General features: G+C 41.0%; 2 protein-coding genes across 2 annotated transcripts; one reads left to right on the top strand and one right to left on the bottom strand.

Annotated features, from left to right (window-relative positions):
* Nucleotides 1-1,745: 1,745 nt before the first annotated feature.
* syn1 (synapsin I) lies at nt 1,746-11,747 on the bottom strand. The gene is made up of 14 exons (XM_080764941.1): nt 11,652-11,747; nt 10,744-11,198; nt 9,181-9,238; nt 7,835-7,929; nt 7,569-7,725; nt 7,126-7,215; nt 6,527-6,589; nt 6,272-6,414; nt 6,095-6,169; nt 5,473-5,575; nt 5,006-5,155; nt 3,863-3,929; nt 3,179-3,725; nt 1,746-2,008 (listed from the first exon to the last, which is right to left on the bottom strand). The coding sequence occupies exons 2-14, from the start codon at nt 11,091-11,093 to the stop codon at nt 1,873-1,875; spliced, it is 2,034 nt and encodes a 677-aa protein (XP_080621067.1). The 5' UTR covers nt 11,094-11,198; nt 11,652-11,747; the 3' UTR covers nt 1,746-1,872.
* Nucleotides 11,748-14,091: 2,344 nt separating this feature from the next.
* On the top strand, nt 14,092-18,847 carry vgll4l (vestigial like 4 like). The gene is made up of 5 exons (XM_080765039.1): nt 14,092-14,284; nt 16,130-16,253; nt 16,378-16,627; nt 17,454-17,535; nt 17,785-18,847. The coding sequence occupies exons 1-5, from the start codon at nt 14,218-14,220 to the stop codon at nt 18,099-18,101; spliced, it is 840 nt and encodes a 279-aa protein (XP_080621165.1). The 5' UTR covers nt 14,092-14,217; the 3' UTR covers nt 18,102-18,847.
* Nucleotides 18,848-19,363: the final 516 nt, after the last annotated feature.

The following is a 19,363-nucleotide window of genomic DNA, read 5'->3' as shown; positions in this document are numbered from 1 at the left end:
ACATTGGGACTGACAAAAGCACTCTCTTTCTGGAAGACTTTTTTCAGTGCTTGGAAACTTGGCATTGGAGTTTTTAGGGTTGTCCGTCCGTGCTTTGAAGGTGTGAAGTTTAAAATCCACATCTACTGCAGTGGTGTATCCCATAGTTTCCCTATTACCGGTAGTACATTTGTCCTGACTTCTGAAACATTTAACATTCCTTGGCTGAGCAGTCTTTGGAGTACAGTAGATCCCCTGCTCTCAAGATGTTGAGTGACATAGACTTGCCTTCAATGTACAGTATGGTGCAGCACAACACTCACAGGCGGGTAGGTTACTTTGCAGATCCACAGCAGCATTAGTATTAATACTAGCATTAGTAACAAAATCTGTTATATTAAAGTTAGTTTGAGATTCTTTTGACCAACTTGGGTTAGAACAGATAATATAAATCTGATTATTATTCCAGTTTTATTTTGCCATTTTGACAATTATGCCTCAGTTACAGCTATAAGCAAACTATTTTTCTAGCCCATGTGAAATTATACATTTTATGTTTTAATCTATGATCTCATAATACAAATATTTAAACAATGTTCTTGGCCATCCAAAACATGTTCTAATTTTAAAAGCATCTACTTTTAGGGTCTACCATAACCTGATCTGTTTGCTGTAAACACATTACTGTAATCCTATTAAATACACTCCATTTCTCACACACAATGATTGTAGTATGTCCTACTGTACCGTACTGTACCATCACATAACAAAGCAGCATCCCAGGCCCATGTGATGGCCTTAGTATTGAGAGTGGATGCTTTGTCAACTGCCAACCTAAAAATAGTCTTGATACATCAGTCTGTGCCATTGTATTCAAGTATTATTTTGTTATACTATTTGTGCAATTGTGCATCTCATTCAATATATACATTCTACCTCGTTAAAAACACATGCCTTTCCTTTCATTACCAGCATAACATTGTCATCAGCAACAGTAGCAGCAACAACGTACAATCACCCTGACTTGAGTGTCACAATCAATAGGACATCCCTGAGACAAATCCATTTGATCTGACTCAACTCTTGTAGGTATAATAAGGCATGCTTTCAAGGTGGAGAGTGCTATAGGGCTTTTGTTCAATGTGTATCAAAAAGAGAGGGGCAGGGAGTGGGGATGGGGGTTTAGCAAGGATATTCTCACAACACCTACTAGGCGACTATACTAGCGACTTAAGCTAAAGACACAATTACAAGCGCCAGTGACACAGGTTGGAAATTGCAACCGTTGACTCCTGTTGACATGCAGATATAACATCACCAAGAGTGGCTCAAACAGTCTAGCGTTGGCTAACACTGGACATTCATTATGTGCAGCTGTGCTGAGTTGATGTATGAATTAAGGACCAACTGAAGCTCAAACATAACAATCACTGATTTTACCTGAAAAAAGTGGGAACACTAGTTTGATTGTTATCTTGTGTGGGAGTGTCTGTATGTGTTTTTGTATAGCATAAATAGGTGATCAACTGTGTGCTTGCACACGCTTGTGACAAAATAAGTATGTGAGTTAATTGAACTTGTAAAGGAATGTTTGCAATATATGCTCTTATATATTGTATTTATCTATTCTCCAGACATTTAAACTACATAGCAAAATCCTGAGTGTTAATTTAATCTGAGTGTGTGCAAACACAATCTAATGGACCAATTTGGTTACATTTGTACACTCTCAGAGTAAAATCAACACTCATGAATTTACAGTGTACTTAGGCAGTGGATGTGTGCATTTATTTTCGGAGTCAATGTCCTGATGTCCTGTTGGTCCTTGTTTGTTGGAGAAAGAAGGTATCTGTCCTTCAATCTGCAGTGAGTGGGAAGAGGGCTTATGCCATCTCAGTCTGAGAAGAGACTGACGAAGGATTTGCGTAGATTGCGTATGGTTTCAGCCTTCACCTCATCCTGGCTAAGGCTGGGCCGTGGTGCTGGTGTTTCTGGAATGTTGAAGGTATTGGTAAGAGACTGGGACTTGCTATAAAGAGAGAAAATGGCAATAGAGGAGAGGAAGAAGCTATTAACGTCATGCAGCAAACAATGAAATGGGACTGGAGCTTGTAATGGCAACAGATAGAGAGAGAGCGTAGGTTCATTTGTAGATGACTAAAGAGCATTCCTAAATTGTGACATTCATTATTATTTTATCATTTCAAGGTAGCATTTGAACATGATATTAATAGTGAATGACTTCTGGATGCACAGTCATGCATTCTCATAGTGAATTATTGACAAGTGTTTCTCAATGTTCAGGAGAGCACAATGCAATATAGCTTAGCACTTATTGATTTGTGCTGACTTAACTTCATCAGTAAAATGTATTGTGCCCTCCAGCATGTGTACACTGGCATTGCAATGTCAATAATTACACATTGATATAGTTTTGCATTAATCGCCAGTATTCAGAATTCATAACATAAATATACGTATATTTTAAAAAGTATAAAATTACTTTTTCTAGATTAAAACAAATTGTTAGCGTAATTTTTCCCTCACTCAAATTTCTGGCCATCAATGCAAAGTTACCAAATATTCTGTCACATTTTAAATCATGTGACCTAAATTGAATCAAGATACATTAGTCATTCCACGAGTAATATTTATGACTGTCAATCAATACATTTCACCAGATCATAGTTTTTTCTTTGCTTTTTTAGTTTTTTTAAATTATGTAGCCTACAGAAGAAATGCATTGTCAAAATAATTGTAGTGATACAGTTATGGATATCGTTAATGCCTAATGTGAACTGACACATAAGTAGAGGTTTTTTATATTTCTGACTGAGTGGATAATGCTTAATAATGCAATGGACATCTGAAAGCGATCCTCTGTTTGGAAAGTGTCAAAGTAACACAATAATTCCAGACATTCAGTAATGCATGTTCTGTGAAAGTGCTGGAAAAGCACTGAACTGCAAAAAATATAATAAATAAAATCTATATGCATCACTAAAACATGCTCACTCAAGTATGGATCATGGGGCTCATCCAATAGCAGCAAAGGGGTCAAATTGTGACATGCATACTGTATATACTGATGCAGGCAAAAAGTAAAACTGGAACTTGACCTGTTGCCAGTCGTGGAGTTATCGTCCACAATGAGAGGTAACCCGGATTCCTCTTCATTTAAGCCTATAAAATTACTTACTTCAGCTGTGGTGAGCTGCCCATAGCCTGGCTGTCCTGACTGGTCCTCTGGGGGGGTGGAGGCTTCTGCTGCAGAGGGGGCCGTCCACCTGGTCCACCCTGGCCTTGGCCAGCGGATCGGGGCTGCTGAGTGGTAGCTGCTCCAGGGCGGCCTTGCTGGCCAGGAGGCCTCTGCTGCTGAGAGCCTCCCAGTGACTGCTGCCTCGGAGGCTGACTGGGCCTCTGCTGTGGGGGTCGTTGTTGCTGAGGTTGGCCTTGAGACGGTTTCTGCTGCTGGGAGCCAGATTGTTGCCTCTGCAGTTGAGGGGAGTCTCCCTGACTCTGACTTCTCTGAGGAGAACCCTGGCCAGAGGGAGATCTCTGGCCTTGAGCGGGGCCCTGACCTGGTGGCCGTTGCTGGGCTCCGGGCCCTTGGTTAGGTTTGGCCTGTTGTCCCTGACTGACTGGGTCGCTGGTGTTGGGGCTGGCAGCAGGTTGTTGGGTTTGAGCAGGAGGTTTGCCCTGAGGTGGGGGGCGTGGTTGAGAGGGGGGCCCTTGCTGAGGACCACCTAAAGAAAATAGAACTGTTGTCACATCAAACATCTCACTCTTTTCTAAATACTGCCTTCTACAAAAGAGTCATTGAATCAGAAATAGTGAAGAAAAGAAAGGACTAAAAACTAATTTATTTTACGAATACTCTTACCCTGGGTTGGAGGGCGCTGTGCCTGGGGTACTTTACTCTGAGAGACAGGCTGGGGAGACACTGCTTTCTACAAGGAATACAGGAAGTAAATCAAGAAATATTAGAAAATAGAAAATAGTAGCCTGGGATTAATACCCTTTTCGGGTTTCTCATCCGAAAAGAAATAAGTAATAACATTACGTCATTAGGCGACCGGAACCCCCAGCCGTGCATCTCCAAAATGATTCCCCTAGTTTAAAATGTGTTTAGTTTGGTATATACTAGTCATGTCGCTTATTTTAGTATAATAATCGTTTGGTACGGCCATCTTTAATTCTAACTCGTGGCACGAAGTCCTAGTGAGACTAAACTAATTGATTTGCATTATGTGGTGAACAAAAACAATGTGATGCCAACTGGAACCCGCCACCAGAACACAATACATTTTTTCCTATTTTCTAGACCGGATCACATGGGCCAGTTTAGAAGTAATAAAAAACTTGTGTCACCAGGCTTTCCACCGCGGAGGAAAGCCTGGTGACACGAGTTTTTTTACACAAAACGCATGTTATGTAAGTTTTCACATATCCTCCTCATTTTATTTAAAGATGTAACTAGGATAAGCCCCTTGAGACACCAATCTAAGTCCTCAAAGTCACCCTTTAATCGTGGAATGGTATATTTTATCAGTTAAATGCCATTTGTGGACCACACATAAAGGTTAAGACATCCATGTGTAATTTAATTTTACAGCCATATGAAATTAATTTGTTATTTTGTTTTCCTTATTTGAACCACTATTCTTGGCCACTGGGAGTCGTGTATATAGGGCATATTCTGGCGGGCTCAAGTTGCGCTGACTAGTAGGAGCAGACCGTTTTTTACTGTGTTTGTTGGACACTTCAGCAATAAGCTTTCTTGCAAATATCAGCAATTGTTATGTATTGAGTGCACACTGCAAACATCCAAAACAGTCTAGACCCACCAGCAGTAATATAGTCACTATACACACAAGTAAAATAATTGTCAGAATGAATGACCAGAGGGGGGAGGAATATCAAAAGCAGAGCCTTGGATTATCCCCCTCCAGCAAATTGAACCCTTACTACAGTGTCTATTGGTGCAAAGTCTGCAAACATTCATAACCTCCAGCTGCTTAACCACCTGCACTGGCTGTCCTGTTGTGGAACGGACCAGGGAAGGGCTTGAGGTGCGTGGAACAGTCAGGTTCATCTTATACACCACCAGGTCCGCAATTTGAACACGATCCTCGTCCTGCTGGTCCCCAATCAGTGGCATGGAGCAGTCGTCCACCTATAGGACAGCACAATCAGTTGAATCCCTTTCTCAGAAGCATAATTGTGTTGTTGGCATTGAAAATATAAATAAATAAGTATGTTGTTATATAACATTTTCATTTTTCTTTGGCTTTTAGAAAAATCCACAGGGCAGATATGAAGTTTATACTTTCAAAAATAAAAGAAATAATTAGAAATAGCCATTTTTGTAGATAATCGTTTTCAACTTGGAAACAATTATAATGATTATGCAAAATAATTACAATTATCTCAAATATTTGTGATTAGGCAATTATGTACTAGTTATGACAGGCCTACACTCTATTCCAGTACCTCTATGATGTAGTCCTTGCCATCTTTACCATGTAGGGCCTCAACAGCACATATATCCAACCCTCCAAACACATCAGAGCAGGAGTCGACCCACAGTCGGTACCTATACATTAGAATTGCAAACACTGTTTGTTGTTGTTCATGGTATTTAGAGTGAATACCGAACTACATTGTGCATATTACTGAAGTGGGCACTGTGTATGAACAGGTAGTTGAAGTCAATTCCCTTAGCCAATCTTGTGATAGTCATGAACAATGCATGTAACCATAGCAATAGTACTGACCAAAGATAGCAACTGCTGTAGAGAATATTTTTAGCTCACTTGGCTGCTAAATGAGTTTATCCGTTAGTTTGTCATAAACCGGAAACAAGCTATTAATGTTTTTCCTCCTTTATTTAAGCCAAGCAATTTTTTACATCACACAATGAATATTGACATTAACATGACAAAATAATATGTACACCTGAAAAACCTGAAACTTTCAGGTAGTAACTTACTTCAGTCATGTGGCTGTTCATAACTGAACTGTGAGTGAATTTAACAATATTTAGCATTAGCAATCCCCTGAGAAGTGGCAAGTGTATTGTGCTGCAGTATGAATGTGGACAGTGTGTGCTTACTTATCTGACATAGCCACTTGTTCTAGCATAGATGATCCAGTGTTGGTTTTCCAATTGCCAGAAACTGATGTCCTCCTGTTAAACAAAATTTATATTTAGTCTTCTGTTTGTGTTATTAATAATCTACAACCTTGATGAATACTACAAACCCCTTACTGTATATACAATTCCACTTACATGTAGGCCTTGTAATTGTTCCCTATTTTCTGGATGCGAACATCGTACTTTGCATCAATGAAGGGTTCGGATGTGGCGTATGTCTTGGTCAGAGCAACAACACTGGCAATGTCTTGAAAATCTGATTGATTGTCCACTTTAACCTGAATCAAGCAAAGGTTCCAGTTAGGATACAACTATTGGTCTGTAAAGCATAAATAGAACCCAAAAATAATTAAACACACATATTGAAATTAGTTAGCCCACTGGTCACACCTTGCCCATTCCTGAATGTGCGTGTCCCATCTTCACCACCACAGGGAACCCAGGGGCGGTAATCTGGAACACATACACCACACATCTTATCAGCACAGCACTACTGGTGTTAATTAATTAATTAAAATTCTCATCCATTTCAATATGTAAACAAACATTCTTGGCTACCTCTGCCAAGACAAATGCTTTAGCTAAATTACTTCTGTTTTGTTCTTTTTGTTTCGTGTTGAATGAGGTGATTCATGCTAATGGCTTTAGCAAGCCCTACACTGTAAAATTGTGGCTGCAGGGAGGGGGTGGCGCACTGCACTGGCGCATTCTTACCGTTGTACTGACAACAGAACGGCAGAAGAATAATCAAAGACTTTGCCTCTACAGAGAGCCCTAAAAAGGATACAATTCCACAAGAATGAGACCAGCTGCCAAATGAGATGGAATATTGATGAGAAAGCAACAAGTTGCCCTCCCAACATCTTCAGTGACCCAGGGAGGAGGATGAATTGTCAATATTTATGTCCCTTTTAGGGCTGTTTCAGTCTTTGCCAGGGCAGGCAGGAGGGGGGAGGAGAAAGGAGCAGAGCAGATGGCAAAAGGCTCACCATTTCCTTGTGGTTTGGATAGTAAACCTGCTCAATCAGTGGGAATTCCTCTGGACCTAGTTCCTTGTACAGTCTGGACATCTGCGCAAACTGGAAAGGTACACAGCTCTTTAGGATGTATCGTTTTTTTAGTCCAAGTATTGTTCCTCAAATATATATATCCCTTCAGCTGAATCCAATATGCAAATAATGGCAAGACTTTAGTTTACATAATATATTATCCTACAAAAAAAGTATTAAAAGTACACAAAAATACTGTAGGTAATTTATGTAAATCTCTGTAATACTCTGAGGCACTTAATAGGGTTCAGTTCAGTTTAATTACAGTACAATTAATTAGTACACAAAAACAATAGCGTTTCAGCCCTTCTGGCTTTAGTTTAACCCCTAATAAAGGGTTTCAAATGACAATGCAGGCAGAGCTTCATCCATATAGTACTTACCACCCATGGTTTGTCACAGAAGTTATAGACAGAGTGCATTGAGTTTACACTGGGCACCCCAGCATACTGCAGTCCAATCACCATGTTGCGATGGTCTCCATTCCTGTCCATACTGTAGGCATGCTGTCTAATCAGTACAAAGTCTGGCTTAATGGACCTGGGGATAGAGGACATTAAGGTTTTGTGAAAACACCAAATAGTTTTAAATCAGCATTCAATCCAGACTTATTTTCTTGACTAAATGGAATAATCCAACACACACTTACTTAGTAACCTTATGTCCGTTCCTGAAGGCATCGATGTCCACACTATAGGTGCCCGTGGTAGCATGGGCTAACAGGTTGATTTCAGAGAATTCTGCCTAGGAGGACACCATACAAATCACGAATTAGTTACAATAACAGGGTTGGAAACTGATCTAGCATATAATTATTTTGTGAATCAATTAATTCAGAGACCATAACAGGAATAATGAATAAAGACATTGTAAAGTGTGCCCAAAATGACCGTGAATGCTCAAAAAAGACAAGCGTTCACATTTTGGCCAAGTTGTATATATATTTACACTAAACAGATTATCCAAATACAAAGACATATTAGATCAATTATTTTAATAATTTCGCCCCCAGATTAGAGACGTTTTAAATGGAGTTATTGAATGTCAGTGAGAAAATAATGGAAACTCAAACATAGTTAACATGAAAGAGGAAGGCAAAAATAGAAATTGTGGAATGTGCCAGAGGCAGTGAAAAAAGATCTTACAATGTTCAAAGTCTCCTTTGCCAAGCACCTGTTATAAGATACATGACAATGTGAGGACTCAGAGAAGTCTATTCTACATATACCACCAGCACGTGTCTATGTTGGAACCTATCCTTTAGCACCCTGGGCAAGACCTAAGCTGAAAAGACTATCAGCGGAAGTTGCGGGTTTTTAGCGGAAGTGAAATCGTTGATGCTTTACAAATCAGTTTACATTCTCCGCGAATGAAACAAGTGTTGTGATTGGTCGGGAAAATATCGTATCCGGGGGAAATACATTTGACGGCTGTTCCGGAGGATACAACCGCCCATAGCTTCTCTGCCTTAGGTTGTGACCAGGCTTTTCTTTTCGCAGATAAGTAAGCCTGAGACCGAGGCTACTCCTTTAGTAATCTTCTAAATAGGTTATTGACTAATTGTTTGGTTAAAAGATCAATGAATGTACAGTATCTTTCTCAATCATTGTGATGATACGTTTTGCATTGGATACGTTTTGTATAATGTGTCAATATATAATTAATTACGTATCATTATAGGCTATTTGTCTTCTACTGTCTGAGATTATCATGAGAAAGCATTGAAGTGTCGAAATGAATAATCAACACAATAATCAATTGTGTATTAGTGGACTATTATTGGACTGGTTTGTGATGTATTTATCACCCTGAGTGCTCTCTCCATTTGAGGGCAAATTAGAAGCTTGAATTGCTCTGAAATATTCAGATGAATGTTTACAGCACACTGTATTTATTTATAAATAAACTATAGTTTAGAATGACTTGCAACTACAGTAAAATAAATACAGATTTTCAGAGTGTAAAAATGTGAAAATAAATGCAGATGCATCCCACCTGTTCCACCCTAATGTCAAATTCTCCATGGACCTTTTTCCCTTTGAAGACTTTCACCCTGAATAAAAGAAGACAATTTGATTTGCATATCCTGCTGATTCAGCAGAGTAGCCCTGCCCCTACGCACAGAAGCTCAATATGTCCCTCAGTCAGGGAGGATTTACATCTGACTGAGCAGATGTTTGGTTTCTAACGTGGGATTAGACCTCTCACGATCATGGAATATTACCTTTTGTCATACAAATAATTGAAGTAACCATTTTAGTAACCGTTTTTCAATTGAACATTGGAACATACCAATTATACATTTCCCTTTGGCTTTTAGGCTTTGCAAACAATTGCACGGGGCAGATATGACAAATAACCTAAATATGCAAAGAAATGACTGACAATGACCGATACCAATAATACAAAGTAATGTACAATTTAGTCATTGTATACTAAAAAAAATATGGAAAAGACCAATTTACAAGCTCACATGTCGCATAGATATGGAAACGATTATAACGATCATGCAAAAATGACGATCGTCTCAAATAATTGCAATTAGGCAATTCATTGTGACAGACCTACGTGGGAGACCTGGGTTCACATCCTGGTGCTTACCATAGAGGCTCTGGGATGTGATTTGTGGGGGAGAGCTGCGGGGTCAAAGTGTGGTGAACAGAGTAGCCCTGCATACAGTATAGCCAGGGGAGAATCCCCAGGCTATACTCCATGCATACAGTATAGCCAGGGGAGAATCCCCAGGCTATACTCCCTATACTGCATACAGTATGGCCAGGGGAGTGCAGTAGATGTTTTGTTTGAATGTTCTGTTCCAGGTATAGTTACACTGAAACCTTGACATTTGTTTAACATAAAATGTTATTATTCATAGTTCCCTTTGTGTGTAAAACAGGAATAAAACTGTAATAATAAAATAAAATAAATCATCGTGGAAAATCACTGACGATCACAGATTTCAGACAATTTTAGTTCCTCTTGCTGGTAGTTTCCAACACCATAGCTTATTTCAGCAAGTATGTTGTATTATTTTACCTAATGGGCCAGATGCATGAAGTAACATCCTATTTAGACATTTTCATTTCCATGAGTACATTGAACTGCCACAGTGGGAGTTGCAGCCATATACGCCTATTAAGCTGTGTGTGTAGGCCTACATTGTAATGTGGAATAAAGCTTCGTATACACAAATGTGATGTGTCTTGGCCAGCCATGTTGCCAGTGCCACTGCATGCCACTGGTGGTAGCTATTGTAAAATGGCATGGTGACAGCATTAAAAGATGGTCAATTTTATATAAGATGATAACCCTGCAGCCTGTGATTAGGCTATCATAGCCATTACGAAAGCCACCCACTCATTCGTTTATATGGCCAGTAAGCCTACCCCAATTATTTGGGGAGATTAATTTGTTTGCAACATCCCATATAGGCCTATTGGATAGATGTATCAAATGACCTTCTATATATGCCACTGTCTACACATGTCATCATGTCTAGAGAGACAAGCCAGGAGAAACAGGGTAACCACTGACTCACTGGGAACGCAAACTCCTTACCAGTCCGTCTGCTGGTCATCTATCACCAGGAGTAGCTTAGCACTACTTGAAGCACCTGCCCTGTCTGCTGCTTCGGTTAATGTCGCAGCTGCAGCAGCCGTGGTCTGTTTGACAGCATTTGATATGGAGGAGAAAAAGCCAGCTCCTCCACCGGCAGCAGCAGCACCGCCACCAGCAGTCTGCTGGCTGATAGACTGGCGCCTCTCCGGTGGCCCAGGCGACACTGCAGGTGCAGCAGCAGACGGGCTCTGCTGCGGCGGTGGGTCGGGGCGTTGGAGATCACTCATGTACCCATTGGGCAGGTTGGACATAAAATTGCTGTCCGAAAGTCGTCGACGGAGGAAATTCATGATGGTGATTTACACCCGTCTGAACGGTGTCCAATAAATCCTTCTGCAGTAGCCTAATAGGTAAAATTCCAACTTGTGTTCGGAAAAAAACCCCGACTATTCCATCTGAGGAAAAAAAATAAGAAAGACGAATAAATGAATATGAATGAAATACAAACAATTCGTATTAATCCCTTATCCCTATAAATGAGACCCCGAGTCTCGATTTTATCAGCAGAGCTCTTATAGCAAAGATGTCGTGACAAATGTGCTCCTGGAATTAGGAGAGCGAGACAAAAACTACATCGTGGTAGAAATGTGGTAGAAATCTTATAATAAAATAAGGAGGGTAACTCACGCCGCGTTGCCTTAATTAGTATGCTATAAGTTTTTTTTGTATTTATATGTATTTAAATTAGTGAAGCTCGTCCATTCGCGAGCCCAAGGAGGAACTGAATCTCTCCAAGAGTTGATGCATAAACAAAAAAAAACCAACGTGACTCAGCCTCACTTGTCCTCTAACAAGAGAGGGCATCGGGTTGATACCCGGCATGCATGCAGGAAACCTAACCTACCTACCTTTCCTTATATCCGAATGAATGATAACCACCGCATCACCTTCTCAATCCTTCTCAATCCAAAGGCTCGGTGCAGTTTTTTACCGTGTGTCCTGCGTCACTCCCTATAGGCTAACATCCTGAGGCAAGGGTTCATCTAAGGTTGTGAATCTGTGATGGGTGGTGCTGATGATAGAGGGATAGATAGGGGCGTTACTCTACGACTAGCTATGCATGAAAGAAACGGCATGTAGCATGCATGGACATATAGGTAACACTCCTCTGAGATAAACCAGAGGCGTTGTGTAGCTAGAATATGAGTTTTCTATTGCCTCTGGGTTGGGATCCAACCTCTACCTTAGCCTTTTTTTCCTTCTTCTTCTTCTTTTTCTAAGCATACTATGAATTAATTAATGAATGAATGAATACGGTATGCTAAACCCTTTAATTCATTTTGAATCTGACTGTGATTTATTTTGCAATAAAGCAGGCATTGATGGATTGAGGTAGTAAGGTCAGTATTCAACATGTACATCATACAAATAATAATGGATAAAAAGCAGTCTAAAAACCTGTGCGAACTGAGTGGTGTGACTGTGTGTTACATGCAGTGTTATAATGTGAGTGGTCTGGTGCCTTGGAGCCAAGCACAGCTGTTGAGTTGAGCAGCTGCATGGTCAACAGCCGGTGCTATACATACAGGGGTCAAAGGTCCTACTCAGGCGGACATACGGACGGACAGACATTTCTGGGCATTGGAGACGGTGTGCCACCGCTCAAAAAGTATGTACTATTAGAAATTAAATAAATCATTGGAGTGTGCTGAAAACACTGTTATGATTGAATCTAGGCCTATCGATACAATCTGAGTCAGGGGTATGGCTCGATAAGCATTTAGCTTCCCCCTGTCTCGGGCATCTTGGACTCTCTATAATGTCAAATGGACCTGCACCATGGACTGGATTGTGGTGTTCATTGTTCATAAATTGCATACGCTGTATTTTCAGCTTTGGACAAAAAAACGAACAATACATAGCCTATCGTATTAGCAATATTGTACCGTATAAACAGTATTGTTTTTTTTGTCCAAAGCTGAAAATAAACTGAATTGAACTGAAAACTCATTATCAATGTCAAGCTTGTCAGTGCAATTTACGCCCCAAGGAGGCACTGCTGAGCTTGACTCTGTGTAATTTGTCCAAGTGTAAGTGCTCTCATGCCATGCCAGCCAGATCTTTATTTTCTTGTGCTGTGCCAGTGCTACACCAGTCTTTCCGCATAGCAAAATTATATCTCGCAGTTGTTATTGTAAAATAGGCATAATTAATCCAAAATGGAAAGAAAAGGGACTCATCAAATTGTATGCAGTGCTGAGGTAGTGTTTGTGTATGGATTTATAGCAGATGTGTTTATAAAGATGGTTTCACAAATTCATCACAAATGTATTGATCACAGATCCAACATCATCAGTTTATTTTCCTCCCACCTGTGTCCCACCTTTGTGTGTGTGTGTGTGTGTGTGTGTGTGTGTGTGTGTGTGTGTGTGTGTGTGTGTGTGTGTGTGTGTGTGTGTGTGTGTGTGTGTGTGTGTGTGCACGTATGCGTGTGCCGGTGTGCGTGTGTCCAGAGTCCTCAGCATGCTCAGGCAAGATTGTTCTCATGGCTGCGGCATTTTCAAGACTTAGGACTCTTTGTCTGGCTATCAACAAAAGCCTTTGGATTACTGATGAGGCTGGCTCACAGTACAGCTGTGTGCGTGTAGAGGCAGGTCAGTGGAATGACTGGAGCTCCGGTGGGCTAAGTGCTCGAAAAAATGCAGTTTGGTGAGATTGTAGATTAGTTGGGAAGGAGGGGCAGGGGACAGGTGCTGACTCCCTTGAAGGGAGACAAAAGGCACACTTAAATTTCTCTATAGTTCAAGGATAAATCTCCAAAATTAAGGAACAAGCAGAATTCTGACCACACAGTAACATCTCAGTCCATTTTTAGTCCATGCAAACTTAATTAATTGAATACACAGGGCCACAATGGAAACAAGCCCATAGGGCTTTTAACACTCATTGTAAACCGTACCTCTGTAAAAACTGTTCATATTCAACCAATCAATCAAAAATATTGTCTACTGTGCAGGAGTTGTTGTAGTAAATTATAATAAATTATACAAAAATGTGGTCTGTGACAATAACACTCTAACTTTGGCAAATATTGGTCAAGGTCAAGTCATAAAGTCGGTGTTATGGTGGTACTACAACATTTATGAATTGGTTGAACTGCAGTTTCTTTTCTACCTCTTCTTGAAATACCTGTGATCACCGTCTACCTGCAGCATAATAACAACAACACGGATGAAAGGGGGAGCTTTTCATTGGTTCTGAGGAGCAGCCAATCTGATGACAGCAGGGAAAGACTCACAAGGAAGCCATAGCACCTTTATACCTGATACGTTACCTGGCTGAGCTCAGTCCCAGCATTTCATTACCTTTCCACAGTGCAGTCCCTAACTGAGGCTCATTGTGTCCTGTAAAGCCACAGCAGTGAAGGTGTTTTTCTGTACTTGACTTTATTCACATTCACAAACACACGGAGCCATGGCTGTGGCAAACTTTCACTACATAACTCGGATGAGCAGTGGCTTCAAAGTCTACATTTTAGAAGGTATGTATTGGCTTCTTCTTTTTTACTTATTTATCTTAACCACAGTAAGACCTGTAACCTTGATCAAAGGATCTAACTTGACTGTATATTTCTATATAATGTGTGCTACATCATAATGGCTATATCTGATGTATATAATATAATAATGGGACTGACAGTGTGACTTGTGCTAAAGTAAAACATTTTATGTGCATGTATTACATTGTTTTTGTGTAAATAGCATAATGTGAAACTCAAATAGGATTATGACAATTGTTTACCATTAAGCATATATTACAGTATAGTCACACAGCACACACCATTAAGGTGAATTGGAACTACTGTATGGTGTGCTTTCTAAAACATTTCTACACATTTGCGCTTCAGAAACAAACAGTTTACAGCTTTTCATACAATTTTCTGTAAAATAATTCATAAGGTCATTGTGTTTTTAAAACTCCTTCAGCTTGCTACATTTTAGCTTGTATGCATATAGATAATTATGTTAAAAAGCCATAGAGTAGAGGGCATGGCCACATGTTCCCTCTACTAATGGGGAAAAAAAATTACCATGCCCGAGGCATTAGAAAATCAGCATAGGTGTGGTTTACCTGCCCCCCCCTCCACAATGGTACTGTGTGTGTGTGTGTGTGTGTGTGTGTGTGTGTGTGTGTGTGTGTGTGTGTGTGTGTGTGTGTGTGTGTGTGTGTGTGTGTGTGTGTGTGTGTGTGGGTGTGTGTGCGTGTGTGTGTGTGTGTGTGTGTGTGTGTGTGTGAGGGAACAGGTCATAAGCACTGGAGTGTTTGGCCCATAGAGAATGTGGATTCAAAGAGTACTGTGGAATAGGATGCATATGTACAACGTGAATAGACAATCACCCATTGTTTTAGTTGAACATAGCATGGGTGAGAGTAAGCATGTTCTTTTATGCACTGTGAGGTTAATATGAATACAGTTGAGAATCATTGACCATCAGCAGCATATCATATCCTGTTGTGTGTGGTCATTTCCCCCTCACGTTAGTGGAGAAATACTATACTGTATAGTATATGCATACAATACAAGACTGGGCTACAGCTGTGTTTCTATGCCATTTGCATCAAGTACTTATAATGGCTGTTATGAAGTATCCTACACTTATCGATTGTACAAACAATAACAGTAATGGACAGCAGGATGACCTCGAATCAGAATCGATTTGGATTTCTATATAATTATATGGCGCAAATAACACGTACAAATTGAACGTGAAATTAACATGCAATTAAATAAATGCATAGATCTCACACTATGCTGGTCTATGGCATTTAAAGACCATTTCATAGACCTTTATGCCCCATTATAAAACATGAAGGACATTATCATAATCACCTGCTATTGTGTTTCAGCTTGTGTCACTAAAGATTTAACTTGTGTATTCATCTTGGTTCTTCTCTCAAAAACACATGTAAATGAAGGAAACAGCTGACACACTTTTTGGGACCCTGTTGTATTGAATCAGATGATCATCACACTCACTTCACTATGCATGCATGAACGCTAACACTATGTAGAATAACAACATTTACCGTTACAACGGATCAGCTGTGTAGTGTTGTAATACTCACCCATCAGGTTGTTCTAGTTTCACCACTTAACGGAGTTTACAATTAACGGTGACAGAATGTTTTCCCACGAATATTAGTCATGTGGGTAAATGTCATGGATAAAAACAGCTAGCGGATTGGCCCCAATATGGCTTCACTGACCTCAGCTGCACCAGTATAGGCATATTTGGCCGGCCAGTCATTTTACCCAACTTCTTGGATCCAGTGTAATGCACCATGCTTTCTTGAAACCATTCTAACTTTGTGACCATTTCCCCAGGTCAGCCCAACCTCAGAAGTGAAGACAGATACAGACATATGACTAATGAGCGGGTGCGAGTCCCAGCCGTGTACCCCATCAAACGCAAGCGCAGCCATGAGAGAGCCCTCACCTTGGAGGAAAGGTGGGTGAAACCTGTCCTGTTTATTTACAATTGTTAAATCGGTTCATAATCCTAAACAAACCAAATTGCTAATATGAATAGACTAGTTTTTTAAGGGGTATTACAATGAGTGCTTGTGTTACAGGCGAGAGAGGGCGCTGAGCAGAAGCAGGGGACGAGGCCTCCAGAGATCAGCGCCAACACCAGCTGTGTTCAGTGTTCCACAGAGCCCTACGTCCACCTGGAGCCCTACGCCCAGCCCCACCAGCCCTCTGCCCAGCCATATGTACTATGCACCAGTCATGGATGAACCTCTTGACCTCATCAAGAAACCCAGAAAGGAACCAGCGAACACAGACGAGAAGACCAACAGCACCCCTGCCAGTCAAATCCAGGTAACATTTTGACAGGAGGAACTATAGCTAAGTGATGTTCATGCCTTCGAGAGAATGTGGTTCTGTAAGAGATTAAGCATAACTGGGTCTTTGTAACCCAGGAATGGTGGGTACTGTATTGTACTTGTCTCTGTGTAGCTCCAGGCAGCCAGGGCATTTGTATCTCTCCCATCTGTGTAGATGGTGAATCCAACTGCTCCGGCATTCTATTCCCGATAGCTGCAGACAGGCCCTTGCTTGCCCAAGCTATGCAATCCAGCCGGATTCGGGAAGAAAATGTGAGCAATGGTGGGAAGAATGTGTTCAGCAAGAGCAAACAAACGGCTCTCTCTGTGACCTGTTTATTGCCACCACAGTGGGAGTGATCAGATGCTCATTAGCAGAACCAACCTGTTTAATCAGTTTTGAAATCACTCACTTTTCACATTGAACTTTACAACAACTCTGCACAAGTGCACAATATTATGGAAACAGCAGGATTCAGTCTATACTGAATTATGTTGAACATTTGAAAATGGCTTGAAACATCAGTGTACACTCTACAATCCGCAGTGTTCATTGTAACTCTAAATTAACAGGTTTTGACTGTGTAGGTAGGATAGAAATTAAATCACGCCTGTGTGAACTGAGCGGGAACTGATCGAGGCTGCTCAACAACACCGATGCAATACAGCTGCCAGCGCGCACACACACACACACACACACACACACACAGTCACACACACATGCGGTATAGGTACCGCTCAAAACATAGAAGTGAAACAATAATGGTGTAAGAATTTCTCATATTCATGCCTGTCTGATCAAACATCTGTTGCTTTTATAGATGCGCCCCTCTGTGATCACCTGCGTCTCCTCAATAAGAAACCCTGCCTCCAGATGTGAGGTCAGCAGCAGCCACTCATCAGGTCAGTACAATAGTCTATCAATGAACTAACCCCTCAATGAATATTAACAGAACACTGTCAAAGCTGAGTGTTCATTTAACTCTGAGAGTGTGTACAAAAGTACATTTGTACATTCTCAGAGTTACAAATGGTTAAACTATCACTGAGGATTTCACTGTGCAATAATGCATAGCGTTGCTGATTACACAAGTCTGTGGTCTTCACTAAGGTGTGTATTGACTTTTGTCATGGATCCCTTCTTTCCCCCAGTGATTTCAAAGAGCAACTATGACCATGTGGTTGACGAGCACTTCCAGAGGAGCCTAGGGGCAAGTTACCAGAGAGCCAGCCGCTCCCAGCAGCTGTCCATCAGTGTGTCTGTGGACGACCACTTTGCCAAGGCCTTGGGAGACAAATGGCTGCAGATTAAATCTAAGTCGTCCTCCTGCTCCTCGTCCGCCTCCACGCCACCCAGCAGTCCAAGCGTTACTCACTCTCCTCCTAGCTACAGCCAGAGTCCAAATCAAACCCATAAAGAGTCCTCGAGCACTTCAACGCCAACCTCAAGTCGCTGGTCAATTAATTAAAGCAGAGATGACCTCTCATCGCCTACCGCACCCTTGTGGGGTAAAAACAGACTTTGGGACTTTTTAACATTTCACTGAGTGCAACTGCTTTTCAAAGAAAAGTGAAAGTGCCAAGAAAGCACAGAGATGTCTAATAGTTGCAGGACTCTGACTGTTGAATTGGACCGGTTATGGCATTCATTGTAGAGTCACTGGTGCAAACAAATGTAGCATATCTTGGGGTGTCTGTTTTGTTTCATTTCTATACTCTGCTTGTAAGTAGTGTTTGTACCTGAAACCAATGGTTATATGGGATGATGAGAAAATCGACCAGATAATCCTTTACATTTCTTACATTTTGTGTCATTCATTTCAGCAAAAGCCGCCACATCATTGTACTATATTTATATTGTAATGCAGCTAATTCCAATCCAGTCTAAATGGATACTTTGGATAGCCTATCTGCTGTACTAGTGTGCTGATGAACTGCAAAGACTTAAGGCCTATTCATAGTCTGGATTTACGGTGGTGAGGTGACCACCGTTCCGGTGGTGAGCTGACCACCGGAGCTGAAATAACGTTGAGCGGTGGTGAGTAAAAACAGAGAGAAGGGCTGGAGCGGTGGTTTGCTCTTTACCGCGGCTCGTGACGTTATGTTGTAGTTCGGTGGTCACCCCACCACCGAAAATCCAGACTATGTATGAGCCTTTACTGAAACCCTTTATGAAAGCTTTGAATTTGACCGGATATCATTAAAAGATTGTCTTTGCCACTGTCAAACAACCATTGTATATTGTCATTTATATTATTATTATTTATTTTTTAAATGTGTTAACTATAGATTACAAAATACAATGTAGCATACTTTTGGTAAGACCCACACAATTTAGCCATTTCCGTTTGAATTCTTAATGAATTTATTTCTTTGGAACCAGACAAGTAGCCTACGTAGCTCACTGTAGTAGGTCAGGTAGTCAAAATAAACAAAGTGCGGCTCAAACATAAAAATCATGAGCTCATATGGACATCTGTCTGGCAAAGGGGCAGGGTAGTTTTTCCCAGACAAACTAATTCTAGCAGTGAGTCAAGAGTGTCGGCTACACATCCGGCACCCACGTCTACATGACGAACACGCAGAGACTCATCGTAAATGAAGGAAAGGTGAGCAACTCTGCTGGGTTTTTTCCCCCCTGGAGGACTCAGGGAATGTGGAGTTCATGTCCCAGCAGGCACCAGGGCTTCTGCTTTGACATTCCTGTCTCCTGAGAAAAGGACTATGTGCG

Source organism: Protomyctophum bolini (assembly GCF_963924005.1).
Source record: "Protomyctophum bolini genome assembly, chromosome: 6".
In the NCBI taxonomy this organism is placed as follows: Eukaryota; Metazoa; Chordata; class Actinopteri; order Myctophiformes; family Myctophidae; genus Protomyctophum; species Protomyctophum bolini.
Note: the sequence above shows the minus strand (reverse complement) of the source record. Positions and strands in the feature narration are given on the sequence as shown.